This window comes from Anabrus simplex, chromosome 2, assembly GCF_040414725.1.
Source record: "Anabrus simplex isolate iqAnaSimp1 chromosome 2, ASM4041472v1, whole genome shotgun sequence".
Classification (NCBI taxonomy): domain Eukaryota; kingdom Metazoa; phylum Arthropoda; class Insecta; order Orthoptera; family Tettigoniidae; genus Anabrus; species Anabrus simplex.
In genome coordinates this window covers 1022010141-1022031008 of record NC_090266.1, presented here as the reverse complement: position 1 = coordinate 1022031008, position 20868 = coordinate 1022010141, and the positions used below count along the sequence as shown (strand labels likewise).

The 20868-nt window shown below is 38.4% G+C and overlaps 1 protein-coding gene across 2 annotated transcripts in view; it reads left to right on the top strand.

The window, feature by feature from the left end:
• LOC136864642 (maternal protein tudor) overlaps positions 1-20868 on the top strand; it is a 356675-nt gene that overhangs the window by 288912 nt on the left and 46895 nt on the right. For both annotated transcript variants that reach the window (XM_067141905.2, XM_067141906.2), the window contains one exon: positions 5982-6124. In XM_067141905.2, the coding sequence (XP_066998006.2) occupies positions 5982-6124 (143 nt within the window). The remainder of the gene's footprint in view (positions 1-5981; positions 6125-20868) is intronic.

Genomic DNA, 20868 nt, shown 5'->3' with positions numbered 1-20868 from the left:
ATAAGGGATGTTGGCTAGAAAAAATTAAAGGATATTTGGAGAAGATAGGTTTGGGGTACATGTGGGATGCGGTTTGGTCGAAGACAGAAGCAAGAGGGTGGAAGGTACTCTCCAGGAGGATTAGAGATATGCAAAAGCAGAGATTATTAGAAAAAATTAGGCTAAGAAGTTCCCTTAGTGTTTTGAATAAAGTGTTAGAAGTAACGGAGATAAATATTAGGTATGTTGATAGGCTTAATAGGGGTGGGATGGCATGGTGGTTCATGGGACTCCACAAGAACAAGGGATGGCTAAAGGGTGGAGATAAGACGGTATGTGTATTATGTGGGGTAGTAAACTACCATTTTCATTGAATTAGTCATTGTTAGAGACGGCAAACTATCGATAGTAATCGCCATCGATATTTTCCGATATTATGAGCTCTGCTATTGATAGTAATCGATAATTTTCAAAAAGTGGAATGAATCATATCATTATGCATGCAAATAGAACATTCATTGAACACAATCCACAAAAAATTCAGTAGAAATAACTATTTCATGCTATGTAATTTCTGAAATTCAATTCAGAATCACTCGTAAATCTCTTTAGTGGCACGTCCGAGACATTCTCGAGCTGCACGCGCTTGCCCATAACGTGACCGCCCAAGAAATTCTAGTTCAGCTGCAGTGTTCATTTTGCGATCGCCCGACATTTTCTCGGGTATAGTAATATCTTTGGAAAAATGTTATACAGCATTCTCAACGGATGGCAGGAGAGTTTTCAATTGCTTTCGTGAAGCCTTTAGCCTAAAATTTGCCTTATCTTCTCTCGCCTATAAATTGTACAATCTGTGACTCACCAGCTGACAAGGTAAACAGAAATGGCGAGCGCGAAACGAAGAAATGTTTGTCTGATGACAAAATAAGAGACTCGCCTACATCAAAGATGAATCTCTAAATGATATTGGTGATTCTGATAGTAGTGATAATGATTTGTCACATGATGACCTGTTTTTTCTAATGATTGTGAGGAAGATATTTTGTCAGAAACGATGGTAATGGGAGATGCAGAACATACATTCGTGTGGAAAAAATGTAAGCCTGTAAATACTGAACAATATAATATAATTCCATTTACGGGATATTCTGGTGTAGAGGTTGTATTACAGTATTACCGGAGGTGAGTGCGATTGACAGTTCCGAACTTTTTCCACACTCATTGCACTTACCTAACTTTTTATCCTCACTATGCCTAAACCGCTTCCAAATGTCAGGTATCTTCCTTTTGGGCATATTTATATGAAGTTCACAATTTTAAACTGTTATATTAAAGTTACTACCAAACCATGAAACAGCTGTACATTTTCTGTTAGTGTGAAAAATAAGCCAATAAGGAAAAAGAAACTATCGTTGACTATCGATAATAGGCAACTGTCTATCGATGTCAGACGATAGTGGTCGCTATCGATAACTATCGATAGCACTCTAGTAATTGTAAAGAAACGAGTAAGTTAAGGAATTGTCTATTGAGTGCCAAACATCGTGAATTATTAGAAAAAGGGGATGAGAGGAATATTATAAGGTGGATTATCAGGCAGTGGGAAGATGGGGGACATTTGAACAGGTACTTATGTGCCATTAAAAAGGAGTGTGAGAGAAAGGTGAGAGAGGAGGAGGCATAGGAAGAATAAGTGGATGTGTAAAGGCTGAAAAGTTGGAACTGTGTTTATGTCATTGAAAAAAAGGTGAGTAATGTATTAAGTAGGGAGCTTGTTTGATTTTGTAACTGTAAGAGGCTCTATGGATCTTGATAGGACAGGTGATTGTGAAACTGTTGACTAACAGTTTATTGGAGTTCAGCCATAGTAGGACAGTGGACAAGAATTGCGAGGCAAGGTCATGTGCTAATAGTTGATGAAACCTGATGTCGGCTGATTTTGTAACGACGACCTGATATAAATGATACGTGTAGAATATAAGGATAGAGTAGAACCAGACTGGATTTATTTAGGAATGGAATTGTAGCTATTCAGTTAGTATTTCATTTGTATGGTAGTTAATTGTGACTATTAATTGTTCACTATTATTTTTTCCTTCCCGTATTATTAATTGTAGTACGGTAGCAGGAGGACACTTAGTTGTAGCTAAGAAGGCATGTGCGGTTTTTTCACTATTTATGTATAGTAGATGGGTAAGGGAGAGGAAGGCATGCTTGTAAGAGGATGGGGTGGGACCGGCCTACCCCCCCCCCCCCCCCGCCCCCAAAAAAATGATGAAGATAAATGTGGGATGAGGAGTGAGAGAGGGGAAGAACAGGGCGAGAGCGGTTTCAGCCCCAAGTGGCCAGCCGTAAATGGAATGGTGAGAGAACTGCGCTGTCATCTGGTAAAGGTGGGAGGGGGGTTCCTCTTTTGGTCCCCACGGGTAGTGCCTGTCGTGCCATCGCAGGGAGGGTGGCCTTTTTCTCACCAGGGGTGATGGCGCAGCCGGACAGTAGTGGTAGGTAGTTAGCTTATGTTATTGATATTATGATATTTTATTTATTTATTATTTATTTTGTTTCTTAATATTAAATGGAGATGATGGACGTGGCATGGGGGACTGAGGATGACTGCCGTGGTGACACTCCCAAGGGAGTGTCACGTTTCCAGAGTATCTGACGGGCCCCATGGCATGCCCAAGGAGTCTCGTGTTTCTTTTCTTTTGGTTGTTAGTTGTCTGTGCATGGAAAGGGGCTAATCGCCTGTTGTGTTTAAATAAATACTCTACTAAATACTATACTATACTGCCCTTATCAGAGAATTTCATATAACCTATGAGAATCCTGAGTTACCTGTACATGGAGATTTGCTCACTCTTAATCCCAGCCAGTTGAAATAATTCTCCTCACCTTTGTGTGATGCTGCTGACATAGTATCATATTCACAAAGATGCACACACAAGATGCTGTCAATTGTGTACACTGTTTTATTTACAAGTTATATACACCTTAATAGTTGCACATCAAATGAACCACTATCTTGAACTTAATCGACTGCACATTAGCATGCCAACCAACTACGGAACACTTGACAAGATCACATGTACCAACACAACATAACCACTTCAGCGGAATTCAGTGGCGGTTTCTGGTATAGCGCAATGGAGCAATGAACCTCCAGTTTATATCCCATTGTACTTAACTACTTAATTTTCACAACTGCCTTGTCAATCTCGAAGCCTTTGCTAAGCTCATCTATCTGTAATATACTCGTACTGACTTTCAATTCAAGCGAGCCGCGCAAAGTCCTGGCTGGATACTCGTCTGGAATACACCCCCCATGCAAGGCTATATCTCCGTCCGTACCATGGTGAAGGGTGTGGTGAGGTGCGGGGAGATGCCGACCAACACGTAGACAAGACCAGGATATCGCAGAAATGAATATCCGTGATTTACGCATGCGCAATATGCCACTCTCTCTCGCCGTCTTCGTAATCGCAAGTCGTGTTGTTGGGGTTAGAAAACTAGTACATGCCTGCCATCTGTTGCCCTTACAGGAATTTAACTACGGCAGCAAAGAATAGTACATATAGTCAACACTAGTGTTGGAAAGCATCATTACTATCAAAAGTCACATTAAACTGCCAAATTCCGATTGATATTTTGTCCCAAATATATTACTAATACTTACTGAACATCTATTCATTTGCCTTCTTTGGAGTAATTACTTCTTGGAGAGAAACTTAACTTAAAAATCATTGAGGCAAAAAATAGCGGGAAGATGATACCAATGAAAATGCTAACTGCCTAGCCCACACGAGTTCGTAAAATTAAGTTACCAACGTTGTCAACAGTGCGAACACACATCCCTAAAGTTTCCTTCTGTTTTTCAAATGTGATACTAGTGTTTATAAAATTGTGCAGTATTTATCATAATTCGTTATATTATTGTACGCTGTGCAAGCGTGTCAGTGTACTATTGTGTCTACAGAAACTTAAATTTTAGAACATAAAGAAGTTACAATCTTATGTCCGTGTGTGTGTTTTTGTGCATTGTGGTTGCATCCACAATCTTTGTGCTCGGGAAAGGTAAGGAGCTACAAAATGTGTATGAACAGTGTACAGATACCTAGAAAGACATAATTTTCTTCTCTCTCTCTTGAGCGCAAACTTGAGATTAAGAATGCCAGCCGACCACTGCCTGATCTTGATATTACGATGCAGATCAAAAGTAAAGAAATCGTGCGTAAATTCAGAATGGATATAGGCCCTATGCAAAAGAATCGAGTGGATGTGTGGGTGCGAAATTACCAACAGGAAGTTTTGTTTTCCTTTTTTTTTTTTTGAGTGATGAAAGCGAAGGGACTTGGACCAAAGTCGGAGTGGTAGTAAGTTGGGGTGAAGGGGGGGGGGTGGGCGGCACAAGAATTCTTCCTTCTGTTGAACCCCCAGTGACGAAAGTCAGGCGCCGCCACTGGCGGAATTACCACAACATGAGTTCACATACTCAACTCGACTAGTGACTATTACAAGATATTAGAATCATTCCGTATTGACGGTTTTCACTTTACAAAGCAAAAACATAATGTATCCTCCTATTCAGTACATAAAATAATTCCATCATTAGATGGAGTAATAAAATTCAAACATGTTTCGACTCGTTTGAGCCATCTTCAGTGAAATAAGGAGGAGGGATTAAAGTTATTTACATAATACAAGCTAAAAATGTGCTAAAAACATAATGAAGGAACAAATGAAAACCAAAAGAGACATGACGGAAATAAAAAAACAATCCAGTATACAACATTTCCATCATTAGATGGAGCAATAAATAACTTGTTCAGACAAATTCAGTGTAAAGAAGGTTAATATTATACATAATTGAATCTAAAAAATATTCAAAGTTATAAAAATAATGTTATTGATTTTTGGTCCCACTAACTACTTTTTTTTTTATACAGTTTTTGGAGATGCCTTCAAAGTTATAAAAAGGGTAGTTACATAAATTCTGTGGTTCGTAAAACTCACTTCTCTTCGTATACAGTACTACTATAGTTGACGTGCTGCTAATGTATTACAGCCTAAATGTAATCTGTTGCAAATGACTGGTGATTTGAAGCATTAACTTGAACATTCAAAGCAAAAAAAAGTCCCCATAAAGGTAGTACTGAAGTTGATATATTTTGCTGATGGATAATGTTGTACCTTTGGAGCATCAGATTTTGATTTGTACTGTGATTTTCATGATGAAGAATCCTGCACTTCAGTGTCCTTGTAATATTTAAATATTATGGTCACAAATCGTATGAATCACATTGAAGAAAAAAACAACATTTTAAAATATATGCAGTATAATGGTGGACAGGATATGCTATTGTTTCAAAGGAAATTTTATATACTGCATGAGTAAGTTTAGGCTAGTTTTAAGAGTCTCCAAAAGACAGAAACTGATTTTTCAATTTAGTTATTGTGTAGTATGAGGGAGTATAAAAAGGTATACATAGTTTTCTATATAATCACTAATTTTACCCTCATATTCAACCATCAATTAGTCCGACTTGTTGGCTGAATGGTCAGCGTACTGGCCTTCAGTTCAAAGGGTCCCGGGTTTGATTCCCGGCTGGGTCGGGGATTTTAATCGCTTCTGATTAATTATTCTGGCTCGGGGATTGGGTGTTTGTGTCCGTCGCAACACTCTCCTCTTCGTATTCACACAACACTCTACACTACCAACCACTACAGAACACGCAATAGAGATTACATCCCTCCATATAGGGTTGGCAGCAGGAAGGGCATCCTGCCATAAAACAGGGCCAAACCCACATGTGCGACACTGTTTGCATCCGCGACCCCGCACATGTGTGGGAAAAGCGGTAGGAAAAGAAGAAGAATTCAACCATCAATAAATTTCATTCCATTGTCATTAAGTGAGAGTTCTTTTTAAACCTTTTGTTTGAAACTAGAATACCATATCTATGTTCAAATATATCTTTCAAATAGAGAATGTTTTCTATTCACAGAGACTGAACCTGTAAATCTGAGCCTGTTAAAAGATCAACAGTTAGCTGCACATGTTACATTCATACGCAGTATCTCAGAATTTTACGTTCAGCTGGAACCAGAGTGTGTTGCGCAACTACAAGCAAAGTTGCTCCAAGTGGAGGTAATTATATTTCATTTCTCATTTTGAATATGTTACAGGGATGAGTTGAGTTCCATGCAGTAAGCACTGAAGCACTTGAATATACTCTAGTTTGCCATGTAAACTGTTAACTACGTTTTTAACTGGCACTCATTTCAGCACTGTCAACAAAAAATATACTCTACAAATTGACAAAATCAGTCAAATGGTCTTGTTAAATATTTTTTGTTCTATAAGCATTACTAATATACAGTAAACTCCTGATGACTCCTACTGAAGTGGATGGGTGTTTGTCTGAGTTATGTTAAAGTATATTATTATTTTAGTCGGTGTGACAAGATAAAGAATATCAGATTAAGAGACTTACAAAAAAATACAACTAGATACTGTATTGGGAATTTTTAAGAATGCAATAAGCTTATGGCATTTGCAAATGTTCTGTGTAGAGTATACTGTACTATATAAGGGGAACAATGAAATTAACTTTTTACGGTAGGCTTATTGCTGAAGCGCAATGGCAATTGATCTTTCATTGTGACATTTTGCTCAGAGAAACATGTGTTTAGAAGCTGTCAAGTCATCTTCTGCGAGTATTGTTGATGATGCTTAGTAATAATTATCTTTGGCAGAGAAGTCTTGATATATAGTCACATCCAGAAATTGAGATGATGTTAACAAAGTTCTTGCATATTTCCTGATTAAAACCTGGAGGCAATGAACCAGTATCATCTAAATGTTGCCACGGAATCTATGTAGTTCAATGAGTTTAGAAATAGTGTTTGTTAAAAATATTCTGTAAATTGCTGAAATTATATACATTTTACCTTTACCCTTGGCATTTTATGAGGGAACACAGTTAAATTGCTTTCTTTTATATTTGAAGCCATTGACATCTGTATCACACAGCCCATTGGCTATGAGGACAATTGTTCATTTGACAGCATTGGATAACCTCAAGGAGACAATATGGGAGAGACTTGTTGCCTTGATGAGGCAGCAAACTTACCTGGCACAGAAGCAAGTCTAGAGTATGTTATTCCACAAAGACTGGTATCATGATGGTTCAAGCAGTTTAGGGAATAAAGGCAATATAACTCATCACAGTGGCTTTGGGTACGTGCGGGGTGTCACCTGGAGATGTAGAAAAACAGTAGATTGTGGAGGCCCATTTGAAACCTTTCAAGAATGCCTTGCAGCTAAAGTGGGGTACATTCTTTCCTGACAGCCTTATAATTAGTTGTCTTCAGGTGCCAGAATGAGACAGCTAGCTGGGATCAAACAGGAGCTTGCTGATGAGCCTAGTGTAAATTGACTCGCATTTGCCAAGGACAATGTGTGCCGTGGTTGGTCAGATGCTATCTATTGCAACAAATGTGTGTTCTCGTGAGAAAATGCTGGATTCAGTTATAGTTCACATGGCAAGACCGAGTCAAACTTGTCAATTGACCATCCTGTGGGCAGACTTGAACCAGATTGAGAATGTTTAGACCGAGCTCAATAGCTGCAGTCGCTTAAGTGCGGCCAGTATCCAGTATTCGGGAGATAGTAGGTTCGAATCCCACTGTCGGCAGCCCTGAAAATGGTTTTCCGTGGTTTCCCATTTTCACACCAGGCAAATGCTGGGGCTGTACCTTAATTAAGGCCACAGCTGCTTCCTTCCCACTCCCAGCCCTTCCCTTTCCCATCGTCGCCATAAGACCTATCTGTGTCGGCGCGACGTAAAGCAACTAGCAAAAAAAAAGAGAATGTTTAGGCAGAAACAAAACAGACATTGTCTGAGAACTGGCATGATCTACCTTCAGCCAATAGCAGTGTGCTGTACTGTCATCAGACTGCAAAACGCTGGCAACCAGGAATGAGTTAGCTGGAAAATTTATAATGTCCAATAACGGACCATTTATATTGGTATTACAGCAGGTGTTGAATACAGTAGTCGGAACTTTTCTTCAACATCTGCAGGAGGTAATAGAGATCAAGGGTTTCTGGTTCTCCAATTCTGGGATCAAGACCTGTTCTTTCTGGGGCCATAAAGAAATACAAATCAGTAATTAAACTCTGAGAGAAAGAAAATTACATCTAACAAAATGTTACAATGATACAGATGTTGATTCCCATAGGGAATCTGAAATATTTGTCCTGAATGAGCAAATTTATGATACCAATATAAATGGTCCGTTATTGGACATTATAAATTTTCCAGCTAGCTCATTCTTGGTTGCCAGCGTTTCGCCCTCGTGTGCTAGGGTGGGCTCATCAGTTGGTACCTAGCACACCTACCAATACGCTGGCTAGTGCATACCGTGGAGGCCACTGCGTAGGCTAACTGGAGCCACCGGCAGTGCCAATGCACTAAGAGACTTTGTCTCATCACTAAAAATTGAAGCCTGCTTGGCCATCAGATGATATAGATGTTGATTCCCATAGGGAATCTGAAATATTTGTCCTGAATGAGCAAATTTATGATACCAATATAAATGGTCCGTTATTGGACATTATAAATTTTCCAGCTAGCTCATTCCCTATGGGAATCGACATCTATATCATCTGATGGCCAAGCAGGCTTCAATTTTTAGTGATGAGACAAAGTCTCTTAGTGCATTGGCACTGCCGGTGGCTCCAGTTAGCCTACGCAGTGGCCTCCACGGTATGCACTAGCCAGCGTATTGGTAGGTGTGCTAGGTACCAACTGATGAGCCCACCCTAGCACACGAGGGCGAAACGCTGGCAACCAAGAATGAGCTAGCTGGAAAATTTATAATGTCCAATAACGGACCATTTATATTGGTATCATAAAATGTTACAAACAAAATTCAAAGCAAAAAATAGGTAAGCTACTAACAGGACTGAAACTCGGGACATCACTGTCCATTCTCATGGTTCAATCCAGGCCATCTAGAAAAGTAGGAAGGATGTTTGAAGGCAGTTCATTTTGAAATAAAACTAGACAAACATATACTGGAACACTTATGGTTAACTGAGTGAGTTGGCAGCATGGTTAGGGCCGCGTAGCTGTGAGTTTGTATTTGGAAGATGGTGGATTTGAATTCTGCCGTTGGCAACACTGAAGATGGTTTTCTGTGGTTTCCCATTTTTACACTAGGCATATGCTGGGTCTGTACCATAATTAAGGCCTCCACTGCTACCTTCCCAGTCCTTGCTCTTTCCCATCCTTGCATCGCTGAGAACCTTTGATATGTTAGTACTGCGATGTTAAACCACTAGCCAAAAAAAAAAAAGAGATAGAAAAACACGCTTATGTTTAATGTGGCTTCTGGGCAGATTTATATCAGGGAGCATATACACTGAGTGGTCAAAAGTCATGGGAAGGTGTGTCCCATTGGAAAATATGCCGTGTATGTGACCCCTAAGCATTGCTGCTAGCTGTGGCATAACTGAGTAGTCTGTCGCAGACACCAGACGCGAATTCAGTTTTCCAAGGTCAATAGTGTTGAGGGTGGATCTTCAATATCGCAGAGAGAATGTTACCACTCATGTTAACCGCTGCACGGGAAGACCACATGTGTTTAACGAACGGATATAACGTCGCCTCCGCAGAACCATACTGGGCGCTTGATCACTGCCCAATTGAATGTTGGAAGTCAGGAACCCATTTCTACCAGGACTGTAAGGAGGCAACTGCACCGCATAGGCTTCACCGGCCGACGACCAACTCATGTCCCTTTACTGACACCTTGACACAGAGTTCAACAACGTGCATGGGACCGCAGACATCAGCAATGGACCATGGAACAGTGGCGGCGTGTGGTATGGATTGATGAATCCCGGTTTCAGTTGTATCAAGCTGATGGGCGTGTGAGATTGTGGCGTATGCCCCATGAAGCTATGGATCCTGCGTATCAAGAAGGTTGTGTCCATGCGGGAGGTGGCTCAGTTCTGGTCTGGCCGGCATTCTTATAGTTGTAGTTAGGCCCCATTGTCCGGCTGCAGGGCGTGCTGGCAGGTGCACATTATGTGGACATTCTTTCAGACCATCTGCATCCCTTTCTGGCCCTACAGTACTCTGATGGGGATGCCATGTTTTAGCAAGACAGTGCGCCATGTCACCGCTCTGTGATGGCCAGCAGGTGGTTGGAGGAGCTTTCCAGTGAAGTTAACCACCATGGATTGGCCCTCCAGATACCCCGATCTTAATCCAGTCGAGCATTTATGGGATGCTGTCGATGCTGGTGCACGCTCCATGAACCCCGCACCAACTATTCAAGACCAATTGTGGGTAGCAGCACAAGATGCGTGGGTCCAGATTCCTCCAGAATGATTCCAACACTTCGTAGAGTCGATGCCTCGTATTGCTGCCATTTTGAGGGCTCGTGGAGGAGCAACTCTTTATTAACATCCCATTAAGTGTCTTCCCATGACTTTTGGCAACTCATTGTATATAAAATTTCATTATGAATTACATCGTGGAAGTAAAGTGGAGTTGTGAAATTCTCACCTATCTACTACATTGCATGTTTAGTACTTATTTCTTGTGCCCACCTTCATTGGTTATCTTTCAAAAATTGACAATGTTATATTATTCATGAGATAGCAACTCACGTTTCTCTCCTGTGCCAGAGTGCACTTAATCATTAGTGTTGTAGCCACTGTCCGCTTGTGAGATATGTTCCATCTCAAAATGTGTATAATTGAAACTCATCTGCCTTGGATGCTATACATGCCTTGTAACTGCTTTGTATATAGTTTTTATACTGTACTCAATGTGTTTTCTCAACATAGTTCATTTATATCAAATACTGTTTTATTATGTGTTATGTACTCATATCCACACCTCATGATAGTATTACAGGTCCTTCGGAATTCGAACATTGGCCCCCATTTTATTCATTGGTCTCTCTGGACTGCATGAAATGAACTCTGTTTGAAGTGTACATTTTACAAGGCAAGGAAATAAATAGTATGTGTGCTATCATACAAATTATTTCAAGTTGCACTCCAGAGAAGTTGCAAGCAGTCAACTTCATGATCCGTATCGATGTCTCAAATATTTGATAAATTTAAATTAAATATGTATTCCACTTTATTGATACAATATATTTATTGCCTTAAACAGTTTCTTCAGTTAGTAGTACATGTTTCATTTTTATACAGACATCATCAGCTACAAGTGTCCTTGCTTAGGTGAAAACAATAAAAATGTGCTAAGACGTAGCTTTTCTAAATTGTCTACAAACATGCATAAAAGTTAAGAACTATTGATTAATAAGGTAATGATGTAATGAGCTAAAGAGGGAGGGGGGAAAAGGGGTTGGTTGTGGGAGAATTAATTGTGTTAGTATCTACCGGCTTGATACAGTATGCTTTTTTACAAAAACTGTGACGGTTTGCCATAATGTTCATCAAGAAGTACTTTGTAAAAACTTATGTTCTGTAATAACTACAGATTAGAGCATTATATATATATTTTCTTCTTCACTGTGTTGGTGAGAATCTCTTGAATAAATCCTTAAAATGAGTGACTTGTGGTGTTTCTTTATGTAACATAAAATTTAATTTTTAATGCTGTTAACAGGGGACATCCTGTGCTTGAACGATCATTGTAAAGTTGAAAGATTGCAACAGTAATCTCGTAAATAAGGAGTCCTAAATCATTGCTGGTCTTGACTGGTCTCATTGCCATTGATAGGGCTTTGCGTCTTGTAAAGTAATACTTAAAAATAGAATTTTAGATTAGATATAAAAACACCACAAGTCACTCATTTTAAGGATTTATTCAAGAGATTCTCAACAACAAAGTGCAGCAAAAAAGTATATGTAACGTTTTGATCTGTAGTAATTATGGAACATAAGATTTTACAAAGAACTTTTTGATGAACATAATGACAAACTGTCTCAGTTTTTGTAAGAAAAAGCATTTGAAGTCAGTAGATACTAAGAAGATTAATTCTCCCACATCCAACACCCTCGCCTTCCCCCCCACCAGCTCATTACATCATTGCCTTAATAACCAACAGTTTTTAAGCTACATTTTACAATTTAGAAGAGCTATGTCGTAGTACATTTTTATTGTTTTCACCAAATTAAGGGACACTTGTAGCTCATGATGTTTGTACAAAAACAAAACGTACTACTAACTGGAGAAATTGCTTAAGGCAATAAATATATAGTATCAATAAGGTGGAATAAATATTTAATTTCATTTATCAGGTACTGCAGAGAAGTTATAGACTTTACTGTTTTACATTAAGGGACTGTCAATCTCGCAATTATCGCACCATGTTTGTGCTGTTAACGGTCTCTACAAATAAACTTCAATGGACCTGTATGTGCGTGAAGTGATCTGAACTGTGCTGCCTGATACTATATACCCAGCATACATACAGTAATTGGAGTAATGCCTGTTCAAGCCTGGCCTACTGCAACACTGGGACTACTACAAGGTAGAGTGGTCTGTTGATTTCCTTTCACTCCATTCCTATCTGTTTTACAATGTCTCTAAGCAAATTGTAGATTTAATAAGAGCTCGTGGAATCGTTAAGGTGAGTGTGACCCGCTGGTGGATATTTATTGAACAGTGACATACGGTAACCGCAATCAAGAGCGATACTTTCCTAGTACCAGCAGTATGTGGAGAGAGCTGCAGGTACCACCTGGGAAGGTATCCTGAAGAGGTGCGGATTTTAACTAACAACACAAATAGCATGGCTCTGATAATGTTGAAAAATAAGATTTCTTTCTTGTTAAGAAGGAAGCAATATTTTCCATTGGCAACTTAGTTAATGTAACTTTAAGGTTTTTTCATTCTATTAAAAACTCTAACTGTAATACATATAAAATACCTGTAAAAAATACACACTATTAAACAAAGAATGACATGTTTTGTTCTACGAGAACATCTTCACATTCTATCAAATCACTTTAAATAATGCATATATATATATATATATACACACATACACAATATTGTTTAAGTTGCTTAAAGTTGTCAGTGATTGAGAGTTGGTGATATGAACAAGTAATAACAAATCATGATTGTATTCAGCTGTCACCTTATTAACTTCTATAATTTATTTTTACTTCTCTAAGCTGCTACAGAGTAGTCCATTGCTTTTAAACACTGCTTCCAGACTGTGGTCGTGTTGTTGGCGATTAGTGAGTGGAAAGATTTTATGGGTGTTGAACTCTGTTCTGCGGAAAGGGGGGGGGGGGGGGAGTAGGGGAGTGAGGGGACTGTTGTGAATTGTGGATCCTGCCTTCTGTCCATTGGAGAGGGTTATGTGGCTTCTTCATGTTATATCTCATGTATTAGGGAGTAAATACAAGTGAATGATTTTGATTAAATAAAGTATTGAATTGAATTAGAGAGTATGTTTTAAGACAGTATTTTTAGATATAAATAGTAATCTGAAAAACCATCTCTAGTGACAAAAAATGTTGCATCAATTCGGAGAATTTACTACAGATAAGGATATCCAGACTGTTGAATCAGAGATTTCCTCCTGTGGGATTCATTAAGCACTAATGTAAAAATTGTAAATCTTGTAACAACACACTACAAAGACACACCAGCAAATGCAACCTGAACAAGAAAGACCTTTTCTGCAAGTCAGGAGTTTATGAACTCTAGTGCCAAGAACCTAACTGCAATGCCACATATATAAGCCAAACAGCATGTAATTTCCACACAAGATATGAAGAACACAAGAAACACAATCAGATACAAATAGCATTAGAAGGGCACGTATGTGACAGTTCACACCATTTTGCAGACATCGACACAGATCTAAAAATTCTACTTATCGAAAATAAAAGCAGATCTTTGAATATTAATAGGAGCAATCAAAATTTATATTTAAAAAAATATATAACAAAACCACCCAGAATGACCATACACATTTTAATAATCCCCCCCCCCCCTCTTTGCCACGGTTTTTCAGGTTATTATTTCCACTAAAAGTAATGTCTTACAAGATACTCTCTAATTCATTTCAGTACTTTACTTAATCAGAATAATTTACTCCTATTTAATCCCTAATACATAAAATACTGTACATTATAACATGAAAAAACAACATAATCCTCTCCCTTCTCCAATAGACAGAAGGCAGGGCCCACAACAGTCCCCTCACTCCCCTATTTTCCCTCCCCTCTCCGCGGAACAGAGTTCAACGCCCACAAAGACCTTCCACTTACTAATCACTAACAGCACGACCTCAGTCCAAAAGCAGTGCTTTGAAAGCAACGGACTACTCTGTAGCAGCTTAGATCAGTACAAAACCATTTATATAATTTATAAGGTGACTGTTGAATACTACTAAAATCATTATTTGTTATTACTTGTTCATAATATCACCATCTGTCAATCGCTGACAAGTTTACACAACTTAAACAGTATTGTATGATGCAAGTGTGATAAACTGATATAACTTGAAAACAATATTCTCTCACCCATGGGTAAATAATGCAAGTATCAAGCTTGAATAATAATCATTATTATTATTATTATTATTATTATTATTATTATTATTATTATTATTATTATTATTATTGTTATTCCTTGCTATGTACATCCACTTATTAGTATCATTATTAGTTTATGATCACTTTATTTGTGAGGTTTTGTCATGAAACCTTTGTTGTACATAGATATTCATATGAGTTTAGTTCATGTATATGATTTATTATTACATGTATTGATGACTTGTAATCCACTACAGAATTGTGAAAAACACTGTAACATCCAGAATGGTACTGGGTAGACGCAAACTCGGTAGAATATTCTATACATTATATCTGGGCCTTAAACACTCTGGAATTTACGACAAAATGTATCTTTCTAGAAGCCTGGCCAGGCACATATATAAGGAGGTTGTCTTCATGGTAGAGACGAGTTATTGTTCAGTAAGAGTCATGGTTTAACAGGAGTTGTTCTGACCAGACGTGCGTCGTGCTAACGAGTGCTTGAAGTGTGTGAATTGGCTCAGTAAAGTTGGTAGTTGACATGCAGTGGTTGCAGTCTCCATGTTGAAGTGATAGGCAGTTGTTAAAATGGCAGCTTTGTTGATGTTCTCAGAGTGAAGTGTTTTGTTTGTGATACAATGATTAAGGTTATGTGCATTCAATTTGCAAATAATTGTAAATAAATCTGTGTACACAAGATGACAACATTTTGTGTGCGTCATTGTCGATACGTTGCCAGGTTGCAGTTATGTAGTGCTACATCCTACCTTCCCCCTGGCTGGATAAGATTTTCTGAAACTCTACCTCCTGGCCACGACGAAGAACGGATTTTCTGGAAGTCCCTGAATAGACTGAGATCTAGAGTTGGCAGATCCAAGGTTAATTTGGCAAGAGGAGGCTACATAGATCAAGAAAAAATCCAATGTGACTGTGGGGAAGACCAGACCGTCCAACATATGCTCCAATGTCAACTATGTCCAGCCTCCTGCACAGTAAATGAACTATATCAAGCATCAAAAAAAGCATTGGAGGTGGCCAAGTTTTGGGCAAATGTAGTATAACTACGTACAATATGTATGTTTCTGATACAATAATAATAATAATAATAATAATAATAATAATAATAATAATAATTGTGGATACGTCATGTACAGTACATATGTACACATAATTTATAGTGATTTGATAGAATGTGAGGATGATCTTGTGGAACGAAACATGTCATTCTTTGCAGTGGCGGTTCGTGACATTTAACTCTGGCAGGGCTGGGCCACCATCTCTTTCCCTCCACAGTCAGTCCAGTTTTCACTGACCAGCACCACGATACTTTTAGATTATTAATAATAATAATAATAATAATAATAATAATAATAATCTGATTACTGGCTGAATAGAAATCTGTGCGCACTACACCATTAATTAATTAACTACACTAAAATGGCATTTATGCACACACGTTAACAGGCTAACAGCTAGTGCAATCCCGACTACTATGGCACTGCACTGTTTCACTGATCACAATCACAATTGATAATAACAACATTCATGAAAACAAATAAATAGTGCACTCCCGAATATCTATCTCCTACTTCAAATTTCAAAGCATGACAACGTATTTTACAATTTGACCACCCTACAAATAGTGCCGTCATGTTACGGTTATATTTTGAATCTTTATAGAACTGAATTGTTTAAATAGTTGGTATAATGGAAATCATTGTTTTGTAAAATGTTTTGGAATTAATCTCTAACAACAATTAATATAAAACGTGGGAGAAAAAGCCTAGGTACATTTTAAATTGGTTGGCAATGTTGCTAAGGGCTCCGCCGTTCAGCGCTTACACCCGTCTGCACTTTTCTTACACCTGGCAAGCCTATATCGTTCTTCTAGGCTCCTCCCACACCCTGCACACTTGCAAACTCTTGGGACCTACTGAGGGCTCTGCCGGAGAGATCATACCAGCCTGTACTATTCTTCCCCTGACAAGCCCTCATTGTCCTTCCAGGCTTCTCCCGCACCCCGCACCCCGCACCCCGCACACTAGCAAAGTCTGGGGATCTACTCAGGGCTCTGCTGCCACAGTCCGAGCATCTCACGACTAAAGAGAAAACATAGTGCTTGCTGGACAGCAGCCATGGTCTGAAAGCCTTTGCCATTTTCTTGAAAATAAAAAAGCAAAATGTTTACAGCCGAAATAATAAAGATAACATTGTATAACTGAATATCACACCACATAAGTTTGACTTCGCTACATTTGTCCATCTCTTTATGTAATCATTAACAGAGTGAAATAACGTTAAATGCTTTTGAAAAGGCAGCGTGGCGGCGCCCAAAAGCTCTTCATGCATGAACCGCCACTGATTCTTTGTTTAATAAAGTGTGTTTTTCTTACAGGTATGTTATAGTATTATATATGTTATAATTAGTGTTTTCAACAGACTGAATAACCTTAAAGTTACATTTAGAAAATTAAGAACTCAAGGTGTGATGTAACAGAATTCAATTAGTAAATAAAGATTAACAAGGTAATATAGGTAGAATAAACAGCAGAAAAAATATGTTAGGTAAAATCAGAGAGCTCATTGAGTCTTAAGTAATACTGATTAATCATTCCTGAAATTGCCAGAATTAATAGATTTAAACTTAATTCTAGGAAAAGAGGGATGATTTAGTTGTTGTCGCCGACATCAGAGGGAGACATAAGATCTTAGACCATAACATACTCAACACCAAGATGGAATGAAAGTGGAAAATGAGTATAAAACTCAGAAAAACATAGGGAAAATACCTTAAAACTCCCGGAGGAAGGAAATAATATAAAGTAAAACACAGAACTGCAATGATTCATAATTATGGACAAGAAAAATTAAAAACAACTGTCAGTCATATCAGGCCAGGCCCCCAATAAAAAGGAAGGTAACAATGTCTTTATCAACAAGGCCACGCCCAATATTCCATTGCTCTCATGAAGCTAGTATAAATTTTACAAGCTTCAAATTAAAAAATCCATAACTTGACTTATGCGATGTATAAAATTTAAGTAATTAAGGAATAAAATAATAATTAGAAGTAGTGTGATGAACATGTCTAAATAACAGCTGACTAACTGTAGATCAACCCAGTTATAGAACAGTATAAAGAAATAAATGATCACTGAGTAACATATAACACCCAGAACATTAATTAAACACATAATAAATGTTAAGGTTAGATATCCAATAAGGAAAAGGTAACACAATTTAAGCCCCAGAATAAATTAATTATTTCTTTTATTAATAGCCATAACCTTCAAGCTAGCCAAGAATTATACATCAAATGAGATAATCTCCCCCAAGAAAATATTAATAGTGTCAAATTGAATATAGTACTCATATTTTGATTGTTGTTAGACCTTGAGGCAGGGAACAAAAGCTGACATACTGCTATTTACATATGCAGAGACCAAGGTATGTCAGACAAATTTCAAATTCATAACCGAAACTTAATTGGAACACCAGACATTTGTAAAAATAGAACCTACATCTCCATAACAAGATGACAAAATTTAAATCATGTAAGACATGGGAGCAGTGTTTGCTTCATCATAATTAACATAATATAAAGAGAGTACATTTTACAGGGTATCCATGCAGGACACCATATCACAAACAACAAAGAACAGCAAAGAACAAAATAACTCATTGGAGAATAACACCATATAAATATGTAACGTAGAGTAACTATATACTGTACATAAGATGAATATACTAATTTTTGGCTAGTGCTCCATGCATTCACCAAAAAATTTCAAGTAAATGGAAAGTAATTAAATTAATGCCCAGATCCAAAAGGAAAACTTCACCACTTTGGCATTACTAAAATCTGCAAGCCAAGGCTCACGTGCAGTAGCCAAGCTAGTGTCCAATGTATCACTGCGCGGACTCAGAAATAGTACACCAATAATCTTAAACTGTAATATTCTTCAAATACATTGCAAGTAACTTCATTTAATGTCCATTACCATGTTGTTGTTTGACTCATCAGTCCATAGACTGGTTTGATGCAGCACTCCATGCCACCCTATCATGTGCTAACCTTTTCATTTCTACGTAACTACTGCATCCTACATCTGCTCTAATCTGCTTGTCATATTCATACCTTAGTCTACCCCTACCGCTCTTACCACCTACACTTCCTTCAAAAACCAACTGAACAAGTCCTGGGTGTCTTAAGATGTGTCCTATCATTCTATCCCTTCTTCTCGTCAAATTTAGCCAAATCGATCTCCTCTCACCAATTCGATTCAGTATCTCTTCATTCATGATTCGATCTATCCATCTCACCTTCAGCATTTTTCTGTAACATTCTGAGCTAGTTATCGTCCCATGTTTCACTTCCATACAATGCCACGCTCCACACGAAACACTTCAAAAACATCTTTCTAATTCCTATATCAATGTTTGAAGTGAGCAAATTTCTGTTCTTAAGAAAGCCCTTCCTTGCTTGTGCTAGTCTGCATTTTATGTCCTCCTTACTTCTGCCATCGTTAGTTATTTTACTACCCAAGTAACAGTATTTATTTATTTTTTGCTAGGGGCTTTACGTCGCACCGACACAGATAGGTCTTATAGCGACGATGGGATAGGAAAGGCCTAGGAGTTGGAAGGAAGTGGCCGTGGCCTTAATTAAGGTACAGCCCCAGCATTTGCCTGGTGTGAAAATGGGAAACCACGGAAAACCATCTTCAGGGAGTAACAGTATTCATCTACTTATTTTAGGACTTCATTTCGTAATCTAATATTTCCTGCGTCACCTGCCTTCGTTCGACTGCACTCCATTACTTTTGTTTTGGATTTATTTATTTTCATCTTGTACTCCTTACCCAAGAATTTGTCCATACCATGCAGCAGCTTCTCAAGATCTTCTGCAGTCTCAGATAAAATAACAATATCATCGGCAAATCTCAAGGTTTTGATTTCCTCTCCTTTGATTGTGATTACCTTTCCAAATTCCTCTTTGATTTCCTTTACTGCCTGCTCTATGTAAACATTGAAAAGGAGGGGGGACAAACTGCAGGCTTGCCTCACTCCTTTCTGGATTGCTGCTTCTTTTTCGAAGCCCTCGATTCTTATCACTGCAGACCGATTTTTATACAGATTGTAGATAATTCTTCGTTCTCGTTATCTGATCCCAATCACCTTCCGAATCTTAAATAGCGTGCTCCAATTAACATTATCGAATGCCTTTTCTAGATCTACGAATGCCGTGTATGTGGGCTTGTCCTTCTTGATTCGATCCTCTAAGATCAGACGTAAAGTAAGGATTCCTTTACGTGTTCGTACATTTCTTCTGAAGCCAAATTGATCTTCTCCCAACTGAGCTTCAACTTGTTTTTCCATTCTTCTGAAATAATGTGTGTTAAAATTTTGCAGGCATGAGATACTAACATAATGACAAGGTAGTTTTCACACCTATCAGCACAGGCTTTCTTGGGAATAGGTATAACAATATTCTGCCGAAAATCGGATAGGACTTCTCCTGTCTCATACATTTTACACACTAAATGGAATAACCTTGCCATGCTGGTTTCTCATAAGGCAGTCAGTAATTCAGAGGGAATGTCATCAATTCCAGGTGCCTTGTTCCTATTTAGGTCGCTCACAGCTCTGTCAAACTCTGACCTGAAAATTGGGTCTCCCATTTAATCAGCATCAACAGCATCTTCTTGTTCCAGAACCAAATTATCTACATCTCTACCTTGATACAACTGTTGGATATGTTCCTGCCATCTTTCTGCTTTGTCTTCTTTCCCTAGAAGTGGCTTTCCATCTGAGCTCTTAATCTTCATACACCTAGATTTCCTTTCTCCAAAGGTTTCCTTAATTTTCCTGTATGCAGCTTCTACCTTTCCTAGGGCCATACAACCATCGACATCCTTGCACTTCTCCTTCAGCCATTCTTCCTTACCTACCTTGCACTTTCTATCCACTTGATTCTTTAATCGCCTGTATTCTTTTCTGCCCTCTTCATTTCTAGCATTCTTGTATTTTCGTCGTTCATCAATCAGGTCTAGTTATCCACTGATTCTTAGTTGATCTTTTCTTCCTTCCTAACATTTCTTCAGCAGCCCTGTTCACTTCATTTTTCATGACTATCCACTCTTCCTCTATTGTGTTTCCTCCAGCCTTTTCATTTAGTCCTTGTGCAACATGTTCCTTGAAACAATCCCTCACACTCTTTTCTTTCAACTTGTCTAGATCCCATCTATTTGCATTCTTTCCTTTCTTCAATTTCTTCAACTTCAGATGGCATTTCATGACCAACAAGTTGTGATCAGAGTCCACGTCTGCTCCTGGGAAAGTTTTGC